Here is a 19,494-nt window from a genome sequence, read left to right on the forward strand (position 1 = left end):
GAAGAAGGAATGCCGTTTCCATTTAATGCAAACATACTGAAATATACTCAGAGTCGCAAAGTGATTTCATGCTCTTTATTCAGCTCATAGTGGTGAGGAGGAATGAATGAAAGTCCCCTCAAAGTATCTGCTTATATACATTATTTACACAATGGGCTGCACATGATTGGCTAATTCCGGAATTCTACTGTAAGCCAATCAGATTGTGGATTCACTTCTATCTGGAGCATGATTGGGTGGTTCCTGCCAACCAATCATACTGCTGCATTGTTCTAGGACCAATCAGACTGCTGCATTCTGAATCCTATTGTTCTAGGACCAATCAGACTGCTGCAGTTTGGATCCTATTCAACTCAGTACATAACACATACATTATCTGTGCTTCCCAGATCAACACACAAACAGAAATTTGCTTTGAGATGCTTCCTTGTCCCCATTTTGCGAAAAGGTTCTCCATCCCATGCGCCTCCCAGTGTAAATATTAGCATCTTTAGAAATTGTCAAAAATGTGACATCTCTGCCTGGGGGCCTGATCTATTCCTCACATTCTGAGGTTCCTGTTTCTTTTCTCTCTTTTCTCATGGACAGGGAATTAATTTCAACGAAGACGAAATCTCTGAAATCAGCCTGGAAGAAGGGAGGATCTTACTCTAAGGTAATGCTGTGCCAATCTCCTTCCCCAGCATCAATTGCTTTCAGAAGCCCCCCAGTCCATTTCTACGGTGTTCCTTCTTAGGATAGGAGGCAATGGAAGTTGCTTGGGACTTCCAGGGAATTGAGGGACTACAACTGGGGGTTTGAGAAGGCAGCCATTTCCTTTCTGACACAAGCAGCCCTGTTTCAGTTCTACTATTCCAGGCATGTCCAACAGGTAGATCTCTCCCCCCCCCCAACAACTTTGCCTGTCAATAACAATCGGTAGAACACAGCCAGCATTTTTATAATGTGAATAGATCACAGTCTCTTGGGAGTTGGACTTGCCTGATATTCAGTGGGCCATGAATACTGTAAATAAGCAGTTATGTTATGAAATTCTTAAAATAATAAAAACAATTAGGCCTGGTGACACTTCAAACAGAAGCTGTTTATTTTTTTATATAATTTTTTACTGGGAATTTTATTTACAATGTAACATACCCCCCCCCCCGAAATCCACCTTTATTAAACGTGAACATAACATACACTAAGCATAACATACAACAATACAAACAACCAAATAAAAGACTTCCTTTATCCTGTATCTGGCCTCCTTGTTTACTTCTAATAAGCTGTTTCCTTTATGAGTAATTATTAAGATTTTTCTAATTATAACTTAAATATCCACAAAGTCTCCTGCAGACATTAATTGAAACAAGTCCAGGTATGCATTTTAGGGCACTGTTTTGTGAAGTGTTCTCTGCATTTTCCCCATGCATTTCTCCCATGTGATCTCGAATTGCCTCTGTTAATCTAGCCAATTCAATATACTCTAACAGTTTGTCTTGCCATTCCTTTTTTTGCTGGCACAGTTTCTTTTTTCCAGTTTTTAGCAATTAGGATCCTTGCCGCTCCTGTGGCATAGAGGAATATTTTCAGATCTTCTCTTGCTATACCTGTGTCCATTATCCCTAGTAGAAAAGCTTCTGTATTTTTCATAAAGGTATACTTAAATATTTTTTTAAGCTCGTCATATACTATGTTCCAGAAGCTATTGATTTTTCCAAAGGTCCACTAAACATGTATAAGTGTCCCCTCAACAGAAGCTGTTTCTTATACAAAACCTTTTTACAAAAGTGCTCTTCCTCTCTCCTCTCAACATCCCAACCACACCTTCTATGGGTGCGGCTGATGTTGCTCCCAAAGGCTTCAGCAAGGACCGGAATGAAGAGCTAGAAGAAGCTAGTCCAAAGAAAGGCACTACGAGATCTTTTCAACCTCCTACAGAATATTCAGGAATATGTGAGTTACTGAAGAGAAGCATTGCAGCCATGCAGGTATGTCAAAGCCTTCAGGCTGCCCCTTCTAGGCCTACCCTGCAAGGTGCCCAGGACACAATCAGGCGCCTGAGCCATTAGCAATCTAGAGAACAGAGTTGGACCATAGTGCAGCTGATCCTGTAGCCTTATGAGGCTTTGCCCTCGGGTGGGAAAAATATTGTGCCTGGGAAAGGGAAGTGGGAGTCAACAGACACTCAAGGAATAGTTTCAGAGAAAAAGGTTTTATTTCTACCGTCCATGAACTGGTAGAAGGAGCAAGTGTGATAGTCCACAAAAGCATGCACGAGTTCAGTCATGTGCACAAGCATATATACCCATTCCAGATCCCTCCTCCTTTCTCCTCCCTCAGGAGTCCTGCCCCATAATGTGTTCCCCTGAGCACGTACAGAAAGCTGTCTTGGAACTATTGTGGACTCTTGGCAGGAAAGGGGGTGAGGGGGTTTCAGTGTGTTCCAGTTGTTTCATTCTTGTGCTTTGGCATGGTTCCTGGACTGAAAGCAAGTTGCAATGTGGTTCTTTAGCAAGGCCAGAAGGCATGAGAAAGGCCTGAGAAACAATGGGCTGTTCTTTACCTTTGTTACAGCAGAGCGGAATGTTTCTGATGCTTAGCCGCTGAGAAAATGATTTTGAGAAGCTTTGAGCCTGCTTTGGTGGGGGGTGACTTCGGGCCTAGGTGAGGTCACCTGTCCTCACCTTCCTTCAATCCTAGTGGGCTTTGCCCTTGGCATGGATCAGCCGATTGGTGCAGATTGCAAGCCTTCTTTGGGCAGGAATTGGATGTATTCTGGGATTCCTCTAGCTCCAAGGAGGCTCTAGCTAGCGGTACCAAAAGCCAGCCTGTCTAGGACCACCTAGAGGAGAGTTGACCAGCTTCAGCTGCACTGCAGGAGTCAGATCCTTATCGGGACAGAGGCGAGTGAGGAGCTGCTCTCAAGAGCAGGAATTGGCTGTACTCAGGAGTTTGCAATTGGGAAGAGGCCTGTTGCACCCGGGTCCTGCTTGCAGGCTACTCCTAGGCATCTGGTTGGCCACTGTGAGAACAGAAGGATGGCCCAGATGAGCCTTTGGACTGAGTCCAGAGGGTTCTTTTAGGCCGCAGTCTACACAGCTCAGGCGCAAGCTATCTGAAAGACCGCATTCTCTCCTACGAACCTGCCTGGGTCCAAACCTTTTGGGGGTGGCCTTTGGTCCTGCCTCCCTCCCAGGCACACTTGGTGGGGCTGAATGAGAGGACCTTCTCAGTGGCTGGTTGGCCTCTGTTATTTTCTCCTACCAATAGGGAACCTATGTAAGGACTCTATATGGGCTCTTGGATACCCCATAAGGGAAAAGGGCATATTTTTATTTACAACAGAACTCCCTCGCTAGAGAAGTGAGACTGGCTCCTTCCACTGGCAGGAGAAGACTTTCTTATTCCAACCGACTTTGGGGAATTGACTGCTTTGAATGAAAGGGCTGGTCTCCTCCATTGTAATTATATGTAGGATAAAGTGAGATTAATAATAATAATAATAATAATAATAATAATAATTAATAATATATTATTATTTATACCCCGCCCATCTGGCTGGGTTTCCCCGCCACTCTAGGTGGCTTCCAACTGAATATTAAAAACAATACAGCATCAGACCTTAAAAACTTCCCTAAAGAGGGCTGCCTTCAGTTGTCTTTTAAAAGTAAAATAGTTGTTTATTGCTTTTACATCTGCTGGGAGGGCATTCCACAAGGCAGGCGCCACTACCGAGAAGGCCCTCTGCCTGGTTCCCTGTAAGCTTACTTATCGCAATGAGGGAACCGCCAGAAGGCCCTCGGCACTGGATCTCAGTGTCCGGGCTGAACGATAGGGGTGGAGATGCTCCTTCAGGTATACTGGACCGAGGCTGTTTAGAGCTTTAAAGGTCAGCACCAACACTTTGAATTGTGCTCGGAAACGTACTGGGAGTTATACTTTTAATTCTATCCATGTTTAATTGTTTTTTGATGATTGTTTTTTCTATTTTTTGTGCTTCTTTTTTATCTGTAAGTTGCCTGGAATCCAGTCAGGGGGGGGAAGAGGGATATACATATTATAATTATAATTATATTCTGAGAATGTTTGGCGGGCCAAAGCACTGCCATCAATAATGGGTTGCTTCTCTTGGCAGTAACTTCTCTGGGTCTCTTCTCAGACTTCTGTAGTGCTTCCTGCATCCCCCCCTTGGTCAACTGGTGGCTGTTTCTTGCCTGTACATGTTGGATCCACACATGGAGTGCAGGCAGTGGGCAGCAGAGACCCTCTGCCATCTGCTGCCCATCCTGCAGCGCAAAGAAGGTAAGACTGGAAGGAATGTCTTGCCTGCAAGACTCCCTAAACCTCTTCCCACTAAAACATACCCATGGACTGCTACACACTCTAGGAATTGCAGCTCTTTGAGGGAGAGAGAGGTCTCCTAACAACTCCCAGAACCCTTAACAAAGGACATTTCCCATGGTCCGTGGGGGGGAAGCCAGGACTCTTTAAAGTGGTGTGAGACTGCTTTACATGCACAGTACCCAGGGGGCCTTGGTTGCATTCTGGGACTCCACATTCTGACGTTCCTGTTTCTTTTCTCTCTATTCTCATGGACAGGGAATTGATTTCAACGAAGATGAAATCTCTGAATTCAGCCTGGAAGGAGGGAGGATCTTACTCCAAGGTAATGCTGTGCTAATTCCCCCCCCCCAATTATCAATCACTTTCAGATGCCCCCCGGTTCATTTCTATGGTGCTGTTGCTTGGGTTCTTTGAAGGATGGGAGGCAATGGAAGCTGCTGGGGACTTCCAGGGAATTGAGGGACCAAAAGTGGGGTATTGAGAATGCAGCCATTTCCTTTCTGACACAAGCAGCCCTGTTTCAGTTCTACTATTCAATGGGCCATGAATACTGTAAATAAGCAGTACGCTATGAAATTCTTAAAATAATTAAAACACTTAGGGACAATAAGGCATCTGAGTGCATTAGCAATTTAGAGAACAGAGCTGTGCGGAGCAGCTCTTGGAGGCCACAAGCTTTCTGGCCAGTGACCTTGCTGTTGAGAGCAGCTTCAACCCATTGGACATTTCCCACTTGCTACAGGAATTTATCAAGCAGTTCAGCGGCAAAGCACTGGAGATAAGGAGGTATAACTGTAGGAGAGATTAAATTAGCCTTGCCTTGATGAACACTGATGCTAAAGAAACTACGGGTGTATAGCTGGCGAAAAGATGGCGAAGAGGAAATACTGGATGCATTCTGGGATTCCTCTAGCTCCAAGGAGGCTCTAGCCAGTGGTACCAAAACCCAGCCGGCTCAGGACCACCTAGGAGGGGGTTGACGAGCTTCAGTTGGACTGCAGGATTCAGAGCCTTGTTGGGACAGAGGCTAGTGAGGAGCTGCTCTCAAGGGCATCCCAGCGTTGGGTACTGTGAGTGAGACCCTAACTCACTCTTTGGCTTTCCTTTGCAGAGACGCTGGAATGTGGGGCCGAGCACTTCTCATAAGAGCTCTGTGTCCTCAGTTGCACTGGAGGACCAGTCCGGCATTGTGCATCAGTACCTACTACTCTCTTACCAGGGTAAGTTGGTCTAACACAAGGCACAGCCATTCTCAACCGTGTGTACATGAGAGAGGAGGAGAGGGAGAGTGTGCCTAATCAAGCTAATTTATGCTAATTGCATAAATGGATCTGCGTATATATATTCCGCAGGAGTTCCCCAAGTTCTCAAGTTCTGTCATTGGAACCCAAAAAGAAGCAGCAGGAAGGCTGAACAACCCACACGCTGCCTAGGATGGCAGCCCTGCTTCTTGTACCATCTCATCAACCCTCTCCTTCTCTGACAGGTTGAGGTGTTGCTGGAGGCCTTCTATAAGATCAGCCAGGGCCCTACAATGGAGGGCAGAAAAGTAGACACCTGCACTTTCTCCATTTAGTTTGCCATCGCCCAGAGAAAGTGGCAGAGTACCTCTTCCAGTTCCGTATCGGGTGTGGGGCACTCAAGCTTCTACCAGCCTAAGAGAGATGTTGGGAATCTGTAGGGCTTGCTCAGAAAGTAACTCTCTCCCCGAGTGTGGGGGCCAGGTAGCTGGAGAACCCCACTCCCCACAGTGTCGGGAACCATTCTCCAAATCTCTTCCTCCCCAGCTAATGTACTTCCTCATGGCAACAGACAGAGGTTTGGGGGAGGTTCTTGCAGTGGTACCATAGAACGAGCTGGAACGAGCGATGTGAGACTGAGCACTCCTCATAAGAGCTCCCTGTCTCCTCAATTCCACTGGAGGACCAGTTCCAGAATTGTCCCATCAATAATTGCTGCCCTCTTGCCAGTGTAAGTTGGTCTCGCACAAGGTACAGCCGTCTCTCAACCCACATGTGTACATGAGAGAGGGGGAGAGGGAGTTCCCCAAGTTCCCAGGTCCTGTCATTGGAACCCCAAAAAAAGAAGCAGGAAGGCTGAACCCCCCCCCCACGCTGCCTAGGATGGCAGCCCTACTTCTTGTACCATCTCAGTAACCCTCTCCTTCTCTGACAGGTTGAGGTGCTGCTGGAGGCCTTCTATAAGATCAGTCAGGGGCCTACAGTGCAAGGCAGAAGCATGGCCATCTTCGCTTTCTCCATCTTGTCGCACCACCACCTGGCAAATGTGGTTCAATATCTCCTCCAGTTTCCCTTCGGGTATGGAGCCCTCCAGGTTCTACTGGGCTAAGGGAAAGGTTAGAAATCTGCAGGGCTTACTCAGAAAGCCCTTGCTGCCATTTCCTCTTTCTGTTGCATGGCAGCAAGCGGAAGACTTGAATCTGACCATTACTCTTTGTTTTGCATTCACATGGACTGCCAGAGAATATGGAAGGAGGTTTTGGCATCGGCTAACCAACAACAACTACTCCATATGATGACTGAGCAACTGCATCTGGGGCTCTTGGTGGAGTCTTCCAATGCTGTGGTAAGGACAAAGAACCTCATAATATTTAGGGCTTTCTGTATTCTGCAGTTTAGTGGGAGCAGAGAAAAGAAAAGCCCCAAAAGATGATGTTGCCACAGAATTCCACACACACGCAAAGTACATCTTGAAAAAGGCCAGCTTTCGTTTAGGAAAAAGCCAGAGACAAAACACACCTGAATCTATTACCCCATGATAAAGGGATGGAAGGAAGGAATAAAGAGATGTGTGAAGGAAGGGGCTTCTTCCAGATGTCTAAGCAACACCCAATCAAAGCTGCTCTGCTATTTACTTGAGGGAGAATTGCAACTCTGCTCCCAGACTTCTCCATGGCCATGGGGCCAGTCCCCCTTTCCCCAACCCCAAATGTTGGTGACAGGTTATTTACATCTGGAGTCAGGACCTTTTTGTGTGAGCGAGGGGAAGGGTTTAATATTTCTTCGGCCCGATTATTGGGCCACAGGAAGTTGCCTTATACTGAGTCAGACACTTGGTCCATCTCCTTCAGTATTGTCAGGATAAACTGGCAGTGACTCTCCAGGATTTCAGGCAGCGCTTTGCAGAGCCTGCTAGGGACTGAACCTGGGACCTTCTGTGGTGTCGTAAGAGAGTCATGGTCAGAGAGGGGAATAAAGGATTATTTATTTCAGCGGCACAGCAAGTGCTCTACCACTGAGCTATGGCTTCTTCCCAAAGGGGCTAGGATGCCCCCCTCCATGCTGCAATGGGGGATTATAAGAACAGATATACAGTCCATGCTATTCTGTTCATGATGCCATGCTGAGATGCCCCATAAAACATGAGGGAACAATCCAGTTCAGGGCACAGTAATGCAGGGAAAGTGACTTGCACCTCTCTCTCTTCCAGCAAAATTTCACCAGCCTGTTGCACACCATCGTCAGGATGGAGGAATACAAGGCAGCTGTGTGCCAGCACTTCCCACAGCTGTTGAACGCTCTCTGGAAGCTAGTCCGAAGAAAGACGCTATGAGATCTTTCCGACCTCCTACAGAATATTCAGGAATATGTAAGTTACTGAAGGGAAGCATTGCAGACATGCAGGTATGTCAAAGCCTTCAGGCTGCCCCTTCTAGGCCCACCCTGCAAGGTGTCCAGGAGACAATCAGGCGTCTGAGCGCATTAGCAATCTAGAGAACGGAGTTGGGCCATAGTACAGCTGATCCTAGTGGGCTTTGCCCTTGGCATGGATCAGCTGATTGGTGCAGATTGCAAGCCTTCTTTGGGCAGGAATTGGCTGCATTCTGGGATTCCTCTAGCTCCAAGGAGGCTCTAGCTAGCAGTACCAAAAGCCAGCCGGCTCAGGACCACCTAGGAGGGGGTTGACCAGCTTCAGTTGGCATGCAGGATTCAGAGCCTTGTTGGGACATGGGCCACTGAGGAGCTGCTCTCAAGGGCATCCCAGCGTTGGGTACTGTGAGTGAGACCCTAACTCACTCTTTGGCTTTCCTTTGCAGAGATGCTGGAATGAACAATGTAGGGCCGAGCACTTCTCATAAGAGCTCTGTGTCCTCAGTTGCACTGGAGGTCCAGTCCGGCATTGTGCATCAATACCTACTATTCACTTACCAGGGTAAGTTGGTCTAACACAAGGCACAGCCATCTTTCAACCGTGTGTACATGAGAGAGGAGGAGAGGGAGAGGGTGCCTAATCAAGCTAATTGATGCTAATTGCATAGATGGATCTGCGTATATATATTTCACAGGAGTTCCCCAAGTTCCCAAGTTCTGTCATTGGAACCCAAAAAGAAGCAGCAGGGAGGCTGAACAACCCACACGCTGCCTAGGATGGCAGCCCCGCTTCTTGTACCGTCTCAGTAACCCTCTCCTTCTCTGACAGGTTGAGGTGTTGCTGGAGGCCTTCTACAAGATCACCCAGGGCCCTACAATGGAGGGCAGAAAAGTAGACACCTGCACTTTCTGCATTTAGTTTGCCATCGCCCAGAGAAAGTGGCAGAGTACCTCTTCCAGTTCCGTATCGGGTGTGGGGCACTCAAGCTTCTACCGGCCTAAGAGAGATGTTGGGAATCTGTAGGGCTTGCTCAGAAAGTAACTCTCTCCCTGAGTGTGGGGGCCAGGTAGCTGGAGAACCCCACTCCCCACAGTGTCAGAAACCATTCTCCAAATCTCTTTTTCCCCAGCTGATTTGCTGCCCCATGGCAACAGACAGAGGTTTGGGGGATGTTCTTGCAGTGGTACCATAGAACGAGCTGGAACGAGTGATGTGAGGCTGAGCACTCCTCATAAGAGCTCCCTGTCTCCTCAATTCCACTGGAGGACCAGTTCCAGAATTGTCCCATCAATAATTGCTGCCCTCTTGCCAGTGTAAGTTGGTCTCGCACAAGGTACAGCCGTCTCTACACCCACGTGTGTACATGAGAGAGGGGGAGATGGAGTTCCCCAAGTTCCCAGGTCCTGTCATTGGAACCCCCCCAAAAAAGAAGCAGGAAGGCTGAACACCCCACACGCTGCCTAGGATGGCAGCCCTACTTCTTGTACCGTCTCAGTAACCCTCTCCTTCTCTGACAGGTTGAGGTGCTGCTGGAGGCCTTCTATAAGATCAGCCAGGGACCTACAGTGCAAGGCAGAAGCATGGCCATCTTCGCTTTCTCCATCTTGTCGCACCACCACCTGGCGAAAGTGGTTCAATATCTCCTCCAGTTTCCCTTCGGGTATGGAGCCCTCCAGGTTCTACTAGGCTAAGGGAAAGGTTAGGAATCTGCAGGGCTTACTCAGAAAGCCCTTGCTGCCATTTCCTCTTTCTGTTGCATGGCAGCAAGCGGAAGACTTGAATCTGACCATTGCTCTTGTTTTTGCATTCACAGAGACTGCCAGAGAATATGGAAGGAGGTTTTGGCATCGGCTGACCAACAACAACTACTCCATCTGATGACTGAGCAACTGCATCTGGGGCTCATGGTGGAGTCTTCCAGTGCTGTGGTAAGGACAAAGAACCTCATAATATTTAGGGCTTTCTGTATTCTGCAGTTTAGTGGGAGCAGAGAAAAGAAAAGCCCCAAAAGATGATGTTGCCACAGAATTCCACACACACGCAAAGTACATCTTGAAAAAGGCCAGCTTTCGTTTAGGAAAAAGCCAGAAACAAAACACACCTGAATCTATTACCCCATGATAAAGGGATGGAAGGAAGGAATAAAGAGATGTGTGAAGGAAGGGGCTTCTTCCAGATGTCTAAGCAACACCCAATCAAAGCTGCTCTGCTATTTACTTGAGGGAGAATTGCAACTCTGCTCCCAGACTTCTCCGTGGCCAATGGGGCCAGTCCCCGTTTCCCCAACCCCAAATGTTGGTGACGGGTTATTTACATCTGGAGTCAGGACCTTTTTATGTGGGCGAGGGCAAGGGTTTAATATTTCTTCTGCCCGATTATTGGGCCACAGGAAGTTGCCTTATACCGAGTCAGACACTTGGTCCATCTCCTTCAGTATTGTCAGGACAAACTGGCAGTGACTCTCCAGGATTTCAGGCAGCGCTTTGCAGAGCCTGCCAGGGACTGAACCTGGGACCTTCTGTAAGAGAGTCATGGTCAGAGAGGGGAATAAAGGAATAAGTATTTCTTTCAGCGGCATGGCAAGTGCTCTACCACTGAGCTATGGCTTCTTCCTAAAGGGGCTAGGATGACCCCCTCCATGATGCAATGGGGGATTATAAGAACAGAAATACAGTCCATGCTATTCTGTTCATGATGACATGCTGAGATGCCCCATAAAACATGAGGGAACAATCCAGTTCAGGGCAAAGTAATGCAGGGAAAGTTACTTGCACCTCTCTCTCTCTTCCAGCAAAATTTCACCAGCCTGTTGCACACCATCCTCAAGATGGAGGAATACAAGGCAGCTGTGTGCCAGCACTTCCCACAGCTGTTGATCGCTCTCTGGAAGCTAGTCCGAAGAAAGACGCTATGAGATCTTTCCGACCTCCTACAGAATATTCAGGAATATGTAAGTTACTGAAGGGAAGCATAGCAGACATGCAGGTATGTAAAAGCCTTCAGGCTGCCCCTTCTAGGCCCACCCTGCAAGGTGCCCAGGACACAATCAGGCGTCTGAGCGCATTAGCAATCTAGAGAACGGAGTTGGGCCATAGTACAGCTGATCCTAGTGGGCTTTGCCCTTGGCATGGATCAGCTGATTGGTGCAGATTGCAAGCCTTCTTTGGGCAGGAATTGGCTGCATTCTGGGATTCCTCTAGCTCCAAGGAGGCTCTAGCTAGCGGTACCAAAAGCCAGCCGGCTCAGGACCACCTAGGAGGGGGTTGACGAGCTTCAGTTGGACTGCAGGATTCAGAGCCTTGTTGGGACAGAGGCTAGTGAGGCGCTGCTCTGAAGAGAATCCCAGCGTTGGGTACTGTGAGTGAGACCCTAAGTCACTCTTTGGCTTTCCTTTGCAGAGACACTGGAATGAACAACGTGGGGCCGAGCACTTCTCATAAGAGCTCTGTGTCCTCAGTTGCACTGGAGGGCCAGTCCGGCATTGTGCATCAGTACCTACTACTCTCTTACCAGGGTAAGTTGGTCCAACACAAGGCCCAGCCATCTCTCAACCGTGTGTACATGAGAGAGGAGAGTGTGCCTAATCAAGCTAATTTATGCTAATTGCATAGATGGATCTGCGTATTTATATTCCACAGGAGTTCCCCAAGCTCCCAAGTTCTGTCATTGGAACCCAAAAAGAAGCAGGAAGGCTGAGCACACTGCTGCCCTCCCCCAAAACTGCCCAGAGAACCAAATGGTCCCCTCAGTGCAATAATAACACGCTGTCTAGGATGGCAGCCCTGCTTCTTGTACCGTCTCAGTAACCCTCTCCTTCTCTGACAGGTTGAGGTGCTGCTGGAGGCCTTCTACAAGATCACCCAGGGCCCTACAATGGAGGGCAGAAAAGTAGACACCTGCACTTTCTCCATTTAGTTTGCCATCGCCCAGAGAAAGTGGCAGAGTACCTCTTCCAGTTCCGTATCAGGTGTGGGGCACTCAAGCTTCTACTGGCCTAAGAGAGATGTTGGGAATCTGTAGGGCTTGCTCAGAAAGTAACTCTCTCCCCGAGTGTGGGGGCCAGGTAGCTGGAGAACCCCACTCCCCACAGTGTCAGGAGCCATTCTCCAAATCTCTTTTTCCCCAGCTGATTTGCTGCCTCGTGGCAACAGACAGAGGTTTGGGGGAGGTTCTTGCAGTGGTACCATAGCCATTATTAAGAACTTTTAAAGGAAAAGCAACAGAGTGGAAGCTAAGGAGGCAGGGACAGGCCTCTCTTCTCTTGGCGAGGCAGCAAAGTTGTGAGATTGGTGCAGATTCCCCCACTCTGGACAGAAGCGGTCTGTGGCGTTTGCCTCCTAAGATGGGTCAAGGAAAGGGTTAAAATGGGTGTGATGTGATTGGCCATTGAGAATGCAAGGTGGGAGTAAAAGATAGAGTGGGAGGTTTTGAAGGTCAGTTGAGGTTTGGGAGTTGGGAGTTGAGGTTTGTCAGTTGGGAGTGGAGGCTTGGATGTTGGAGAAGGAAGAGGGTGGAACAGGCAGTGGGTTAGTCAAGTTGTATTGTGAGAGAGTGAGAGGAATTGTTAGGTTGAGGCAGATAGATAGTTGGATTAAACAGTTTGGAGTTAGGAACTAAGATTAGGAAACTGACAAGAGAAAAATAAATTGTAACCATACGCTTGTTCCTGCATTTAAAAATAAACTTGATTATTTGTTAATGTTAACAACTGTCTGGACTCCGTGTGTCCCCGTGAGAAGCAGGGTGGTGGCAGCGAAGAAAGCAGTCGCAGTGGTGGCACAGGGTCAATAGACCGTGAAACGTCCGGGGGTCTTTTTGCCATCTGCAGATATGCAGTGGCACAAAGGGCCTGATCCAGATCACACGGGGATCCTTCTGGAGTGCAGGAGACCAGGGAAGACCAAACCATTTTCTTTGTCTGTGGCATGCAGTTCCTTATGGCGCCTGACCACCTTTGGAGGAGTCAGGTTCGGAGGCAAACCACCCTGCTGCCCTCCCCCAAAACTGCCCAGAGAACCAAATGGTCCCCTCAGTGCAATAATGCCCATCCCTGAGCCAATGGATCTGACGGTTGCTCTTGTTTTTCCATTCACAACAGCTGTGAGTGAATATGGTAGGAGGTTTTGGCATCGGCCAACCAAGAACAACTACTCCATCTGAGTAGCATCGGCCAACCAAGAACAACTACTCCAGACTGGCTATTTCACAGCTGTTTGTTCCACTAATGACCAAACAAAAAAGTAATAACCCACATTTTTGAAACATTTTTATAGAGACCTGTACCCCAATCTCCTGTAGATAAAGGAGGCATGTAGCTCTCAATTTTATTTGCCAGGGTTGCAGATATGTCTTTTTAATGCAGGAAACATGATCCGTTAGTGCTGAGGCTTTAGCAAAAATTTAATTTGACCAAACTTGTATTACTGACTTTGGTGAAAACTTGAATTTCTGTTTTTTATTTAACTCTAACCCTGTTTTTTAAATCTACCCTTTACCCTTCCCTTCCTTTCTTCAAATGGTAATTTAGCCAAGAGGTGCAACACTTTAAGTGGTATAATAGATTTGCTAAATCATGCACTCCATACATGCACAGAGGCTATACTAGTTTAAAAAAGAGAACCTATCTAAACCTCCATAGGAAAAGTGCCTTGCGGGGGCAAGGAAAATATCCCATCTCATCAGTAAAGAGTTTCTTTCTCTTCATGAGAGAGGGGAAGAGTGTCCGGAGCCATAGTACCTACGAGTGTACCCCCACCCACTAGGAATACACTTCATTTGCCAGTAGGTACATGGGGGGGGCAGGAAACAGCATTCACTTTCAGGCTTCCCTAAAGACATGAGTGAAAGGAAAATACAGTGGTACCCCACAAGACGAATGCCTCGCAAGACGGAAAACCCGCTAGACGAAAGGGTTTTCCGTTTTTCGATGCGCTTCGCAGGACGAATTTCCCTATGGGCTTGCTTTGCAAGACGAAAATGTATTGCGAGTCTTGAGATTTTTTTCGCTCCCCACCCCCTTTTTCTAAGCCGCTAAACCGCTAATAGCCTTTTAGCAGCTAATCCGCTAATCCCTTAAACCTTTAATAGCCGCTAATGGCCGCTAAACCGCTAATAGCACTAATCCGCTAAGCCGCTAATAGGGTTGCTTCGCAAGACGAAAAAACCGCTAGACGAAGAGACTCGCAGAACGAATTAATTTCGTCTTGCGAGGCACCACTGTATATAAAAAACACACTTCTGTTAATAACCACCGTCAAATAAAGAGATGTTACTACAAGTATCTCTAAAATACTGGTTACTAACAAAACACCTTTAAGTACAGACAGGAACACTGTTCAAGAACTCTAGTGCTATTGATAGGAAAACAGGATAGAACAAGTGGAGCGCTGCAGCCCTCACGACCATCCTTACACAGTGCTAATAAATGTTGATGTTGCATTTGTTGTTTTGTTGCATTTGTTTGTTATTAAAAGTCTCATTTTTTCCCTATTTATCCACCAACAGCAGTGCTAATTTAGTGGGCAACCAAAGTGTCTTACATTAATGTTCCCCACACTTGTCAGGAGAGGAGTGCTTACTCCATAGCAAGTGCTTAGTCCATGGCAAAAGTGCTCCTGTTTCCCAATATGTGTTTACACACCTAAATCTCCCTTTTTCAGCAGCAGTCCCGGAAGACAGACTGCACAAAATCTGGTAATCAGCCAGTGATACAACTGAGAGGGAGGAGACAAGAATAGAAAATAAGAGCCAGCTTCTTCTTTTTTTTTTCTAAAATAAAATTGTTCAGTAAAACCACAGATATACAATGCAATTATTTGCTCTACAGAGATGTATTTTATACACCTTGAAAAAACAATTCAAGAAAGAGAAGAGCAACTCCTATGGTTTCTGGTAAATGTTATTTGGAAGCATTGCTGCCTCCAACAGTGGAGGGCAGAGCATAGCCATCACGACTACTTGCAAGTAGTAGCCCTCTCCTCCTCCTCAGATTTGTCTGATCTTTTAAAGCCATCTAAGTTGATAGCTACTTCTGCCTCCTGTGGGAGTGAGTTCCATGGTTTAACAATGTGCTGCATGAAAAAGGACTTTCTTTTATCTGTCCCGAATCTTCCAACAGTATCTATGCCTTTTTATTCTTCCCTGACTGCACTCAAGGCTTACTGTTAATAACTGCCTCAACTGACATAACTGCCTCTGGCAAAGGTGTATGACATCACGGAATTCAAACTTACAATGCTATATCTTTAATTGTATTTTTAATACAAATATTCCTATTGCTTTTCAAAATGTATTAAAATTTGAATTTCGTACGCAGCTTCTGGCACATGTGCTAAACAACAGGCAGAAGAAGAAAACCATTAAGTGGTCTTCCACAAGACCCTTAGTAATTTTCAAGTGGTCTGGGTTAAGGTGGGGTTGTTTGAGAACCGTTTCCTCTAGGCAAACCCTTCGCACCCTTTGATGGACTCATGAGGTAAATCTGTAGTGAATTTAATTTCATACTGTGGCTCATTAGGAAAGCCAAATGCCCTTGGAAGAGCTTCCACAAAATGAATATAAGTAAGGCCTTCTCTCAGGGGGAAAAAGCCCCTCAAAATAAAAACTCCTTTGAATCCACATGACAAAACTCCTGAGGGGATTTGTATTTATTTATTTGATGAACAAATAAGGGGAGGGGATTTGTATTTATTTATTTATTTGTGTTGGTGGGGTGGAGGGAGGGTGTTTTTTAGGTATTTTTGGGTTGTTGCTTTTTATCTTTTTTCCTCTCTTTTTTCTATCTTGTTGTATTTGGTTTTGGTGTTCTTGTAATTTTGTTGTTGCATTTGTGGAAAACCTAATAAATATTATTTTTTTAAAAAAAATATTTATTTGATGAACACGCTGTATTATCCCTGTTGGAAATGCATCTCTGATCCTTCAGGCCTTGAGAGGCAGTTATCTAGAGGAAATAATTTGAACTTTGCATTCAAGCGCCTTCTGTGGGGAAAAGAGCAGGAAACTCCTCAGATGGAAGAACACTCCCATGTCTCTGCCCTCCTGCCTGCTCAAACCCCGGCCTGCTCTCAGGAGAAAAGTGTGTTCTGAGGAGAAAAATCTTCGAAATCTTCCCCACTGAAACAACACTGGCAAATTGCTTGAATTCCCCACCAGACATATCACCCCAAATGTTTTTGAGGGGAACTGACAGTTCACCTCAAGGTTGACCGAGGTTTTGAGGGAAACGCCTCATGTCTCCTCAATGGGGGGCGGGGGGGCATGTTGGACATCCAGACGACCACCAGTTTGCCATGCCATATACATAACCCCACTTATTTTGATTTTTTTTCTTCCTTCCTTCCTTCCTTCCTCCTTCCTTCCCTTCCCTGCCTTTTCCCTGACTGCACTCAAGGCCTACTGTTAATAACTGCCTCAACTGACATAACTGCCTCTGGCAAAGGTTTATGACATCACAGAATTCAAACTTACAATGCTGTAGCCCTTGTGAGCATTAACCCTTTCTTTTCTCTTTCCTTTTCTTTCCTTCTCTTCTCTATTCTTTCTCTTTTCTTCCCTTCCCCTTCCCACTGTTCATCAAAAGATCTCAGGGCGTTTTACTCTGCGTTTTGGATGCTTTCGTCCCACAAGCCCCTTCTCGGACAAAATGCTATGTCTTTTTTTATTATTGTTATATTATATGTGTTTTGTTTTGTTTTTATTAAAGAAAATAAAAATTATAAAAAAGGCCTAATATCCACATTGGACAACAGTATGGATGATCCCCAAGAGGTAGCAATTGGGCTACTGGTAACTCAAGGAGCGTCACATCAGAGGGGAGATTAGATGGTTCTCTCTGCTTTAAGTTTTTTTTTTTTTTAACTGTTTTATTAAATTTGCTTAGTAACGTAACATTATTATATATATTCTATAAACAAAGAATACAAAACACAATTCATTCATACTACAATGCATACCTACATAGCATTAATATACATGGTTTCTGAAAAAGGGCTTACATAACAAAATCCATTCAAAATACCATCCGGTTTACCTTTTTTTTTCTTTCCCCCCCCTCCCTCCTTCCCCACTCCACCCCCCACCCCCGTCAGGCCTTCTTTCTTCATATCTTTATCCATGTAGACAGTCTGTTCATTCGATCTTGTATGTTAGGGTTGGCTTCCTCTCTTTCTATCCAGTCCCTGTAAAAAGCCCATTTATTTGTGATTCTTTGGCATTTGTTTTCCCATCTATCCTCTGCCACTATCTGTGCAAATATTTCTGATTGTACGTATTCAAAAACAATCATTCCATTTTTCCATATTCCATTTGGCCTTTTCTTTCCATCCCAAAGCATTAACTGCCATTCCAGCTAGAATCATAATCTTGTACAACTCTTGCTTATTACTCTTTACTTTGTTATTTCCCAGTATTCCCGAAAATAACAAATCCCTATTAACTACTACGTTTATTTGAAATAATCCAGAAATTACCTTTATAATCTTTTGCCAATATTCCTTAACCAGATTACATTCCCACCACATGTGTGAATATAGTCCTTTTTCCTGACCACAATGCCAGCATTTGGGACTAAACCCTTTCACTATATACGCCATTTGTGCCGGAGTTCTATACCATTTTAATAAAAAATTTCTACTTCATTCTTTATACTTTTCTATTTTAATATTGTTTATATTCTTCATCAGTTCTTGGGCCGTGTTTGGATGGATCATACCTTCCTGCTCCCATTTAATCTGAATTATCCTTATCATTCTTTCTTTGTCGCTTATCATCAGTTTATATAACATCCATGCTATCCCTTTCTCCGTTATTTGTCTTTTGTTCAGCACCATATCTATTTTCATTTCTGTCCTCATCATGGACAAAATGCCAAGTACAATCATTATTACCTTTAAACATTTTCATAATAATAATTTAATAATAATTTATTATTTATACCCCGCCCATCTGGCTGAGTCTCCCCAGCCACTCTGGGCGGCTCCCAATCAAGTGTTAAAAACAATAGAGCAGGGGTCTGCAACCTTTAAGACAAAAAGAGCCACTTGGACCCGTTTCCGAAGAAAAAAAACTGGGAGCCGCAAAACTCGTCCTTATAAAAATAACCTTTTTGTCACTTTTTATTATTTCTTTGTTTGACCCCTCAGAATTCCTCCTCCTCATAGAAATAAATGTTAAATTAACAAGTTACTTTTTTGTGTGTGTTCTTCACTCCTCTTCAAAACAGTGACCAGCATACATGCCCCCTTTCAACGCAGTGACCAGCGGACATGCCCCTTACAATGTAGCGGGCGGGCAGGAAGGTGACGTAGGGACGGTGCGTGACTAGCGCACGCACCGCCCCCATGCGATGTCACAGCCAGTACAGCGCACGCCACAGTGGGGAGTGTTGGGGCGCACAATGCGCCTCCTCCCCTCACTAGTATCTGCCCCGGAGCCGCGGCAGAGGTGTAAAAGAGCCACATGCGGCTCCGGAGCCACGGGTTGCCAACCCCTGCAATAGAGCATTAAATGTTAAAAACTTCCCTAAACAGGGCTGCCTTCAGATGTCTTTTAAAGATAGGATGGCTGCTTATTTCCTTCACATCTGAAGGGAGGGCGGAACGTTCCACAGGGCGGGCGCCACCACCGAGAAGGCCCTCTGTCTGGTTTCCTGTAACCTCAGTTCTCGCAATGAGGGAGCCGCCAGAAGGCCCTCGATGCTGGATCTCAGTGTCAGTCCCATTTTGTTTTGAAGAGAGTTGAAACTTTTTTTTGCCTAAGGTTTCGTTAAGAGTATCTGCTATCGTTTCCTTTGGAGAACAATATGACAAGTTTACAAGTTCTTCCCGTATAACTTCATGTATAAAACAGTATTTCATTTTGGATATGCTTTGTTCTTGCACAAAATTTATCACTTGGAGTCAGCTCTAGACAGCTCTGGTTGTCCTCCATTAGTTGAATTGGTTTCTCTCTCACTAGACCATAGTCTTTCATTAGTTGATCAAACCACTTTAATTCTCTACCGGCTTCTGTAGCTGCTACATATTCAGACTCCATAGAAGGAAGAGTCATACAATTTTGCTTATAGCTCCCCCAAGAAATAGGTCCATTTGCAAACATACAAATGTAACCTCTGGTTGATTTTAAAAATGTAGTGTTGCCTGCACAGTCAGCCTCTGTGTAACCTTGCTTAATTTAAAAAACCCACTGACATCCAATTGGCTTCTTTCCTAGGTAACTGGGAATGTCCATGTTTTATTTTGGTGTAGTGCACCAATTTCTCCATAAATGAGCCTCAGCATTTGGCATCTGCTCAATTTCCTCCCAGTTAGAGGGTTCACAAAGAAAAGTCTTTGATATCTTCCCCACTGAAACAACACTGGAAATTGCTAGAATTCCCCACCAGACACATCACCCCAAATGTTTTTGGGAAACTCCTCAGGTCTCCTCAAACTGGGGGGAGGCATGTTGGACACCCAGACAACCACCAATTTGCCATGCCATACACATAACCCCACTTATTTATTTTGATTTTTTCTTCTTCCTCCCTCCCTCCTTCCCTTCCCTGCCTTTTCC

General features: G+C 45.7%; 2 protein-coding genes across 3 annotated transcripts; both read left to right on the plus strand.

Annotated features, from left to right (window-relative positions):
- Positions 1 to 1,814: 1,814 nt before the first annotated feature.
- On the plus strand, positions 1,815 to 12,137 carry LOC310683919 (uncharacterized protein; the record flags this gene model as incomplete). 2 transcript variants are annotated; one of them, XR_014514555.1, is made up of 5 exons in its annotated part: positions 1,815 to 1,973; positions 4,145 to 4,287; positions 4,585 to 4,651; positions 11,340 to 11,455; positions 11,767 to 12,137. XR_014514555.1 is itself a non-coding variant. In XM_083454393.1 (4 exons), the coding sequence occupies 4 exons, from the start codon at positions 1,815 to 1,817 to the stop codon at positions 11,379 to 11,381; spliced, it is 411 nt and encodes a 136-aa protein (XP_083310519.1). In that variant the 3' UTR covers positions 11,382 to 11,607. The 2 variants fall into 2 exon arrangements, 1 of the variants encoding a protein (XP_083310519.1); XM_083454393.1 differs by lacking the exon at positions 11,767 to 12,137 and having other exon boundaries at positions 11,340 to 11,607.
- On the plus strand, positions 9,313 to 11,341 carry LOC310683933 (uncharacterized protein). Its single transcript, XM_083454420.1, has 3 exons — positions 9,313 to 9,601; positions 9,755 to 9,869; positions 10,733 to 11,341. Exons 1-3 carry the CDS (start codon positions 9,522 to 9,524, stop codon positions 10,853 to 10,855), a joined length of 318 nt encoding a protein of 105 aa, XP_083310546.1. The 5' UTR covers positions 9,313 to 9,521; the 3' UTR covers positions 10,856 to 11,341.
- Positions 12,138 to 19,494: the final 7,357 nt, after the last annotated feature.

Source organism: Podarcis tiliguerta (genome assembly GCF_965153285.1).
Source record: "Podarcis tiliguerta genome assembly, chromosome: 8".
NCBI lineage: Eukaryota > Metazoa > Chordata > Lepidosauria > Squamata > Lacertidae > Podarcis > Podarcis tiliguerta.

Excerpts from the sequence above, each read along its gene's own strand:
- LOC310683933 (XM_083454420.1), top strand. The coding sequence starts at position 9,522 with ATGGCCATCTTCGCTTTCTCCATCTTGTCGCACCACCACCTGGCGAAA. Across the intron at positions 9,602-9,754 it reads CTCCTCCAGTTTCCCTTCGG|AGACTGCCAGAGAATATGGA; the intron begins GTATGGAGCCCT and ends TTGCATTCACAG. Across the intron at positions 9,870-10,732 it reads TGGAGTCTTCCAGTGCTGTG|CAAAATTTCACCAGCCTGTT; the intron begins GTAAGGACAAAG and ends TCTCTCTTCCAG.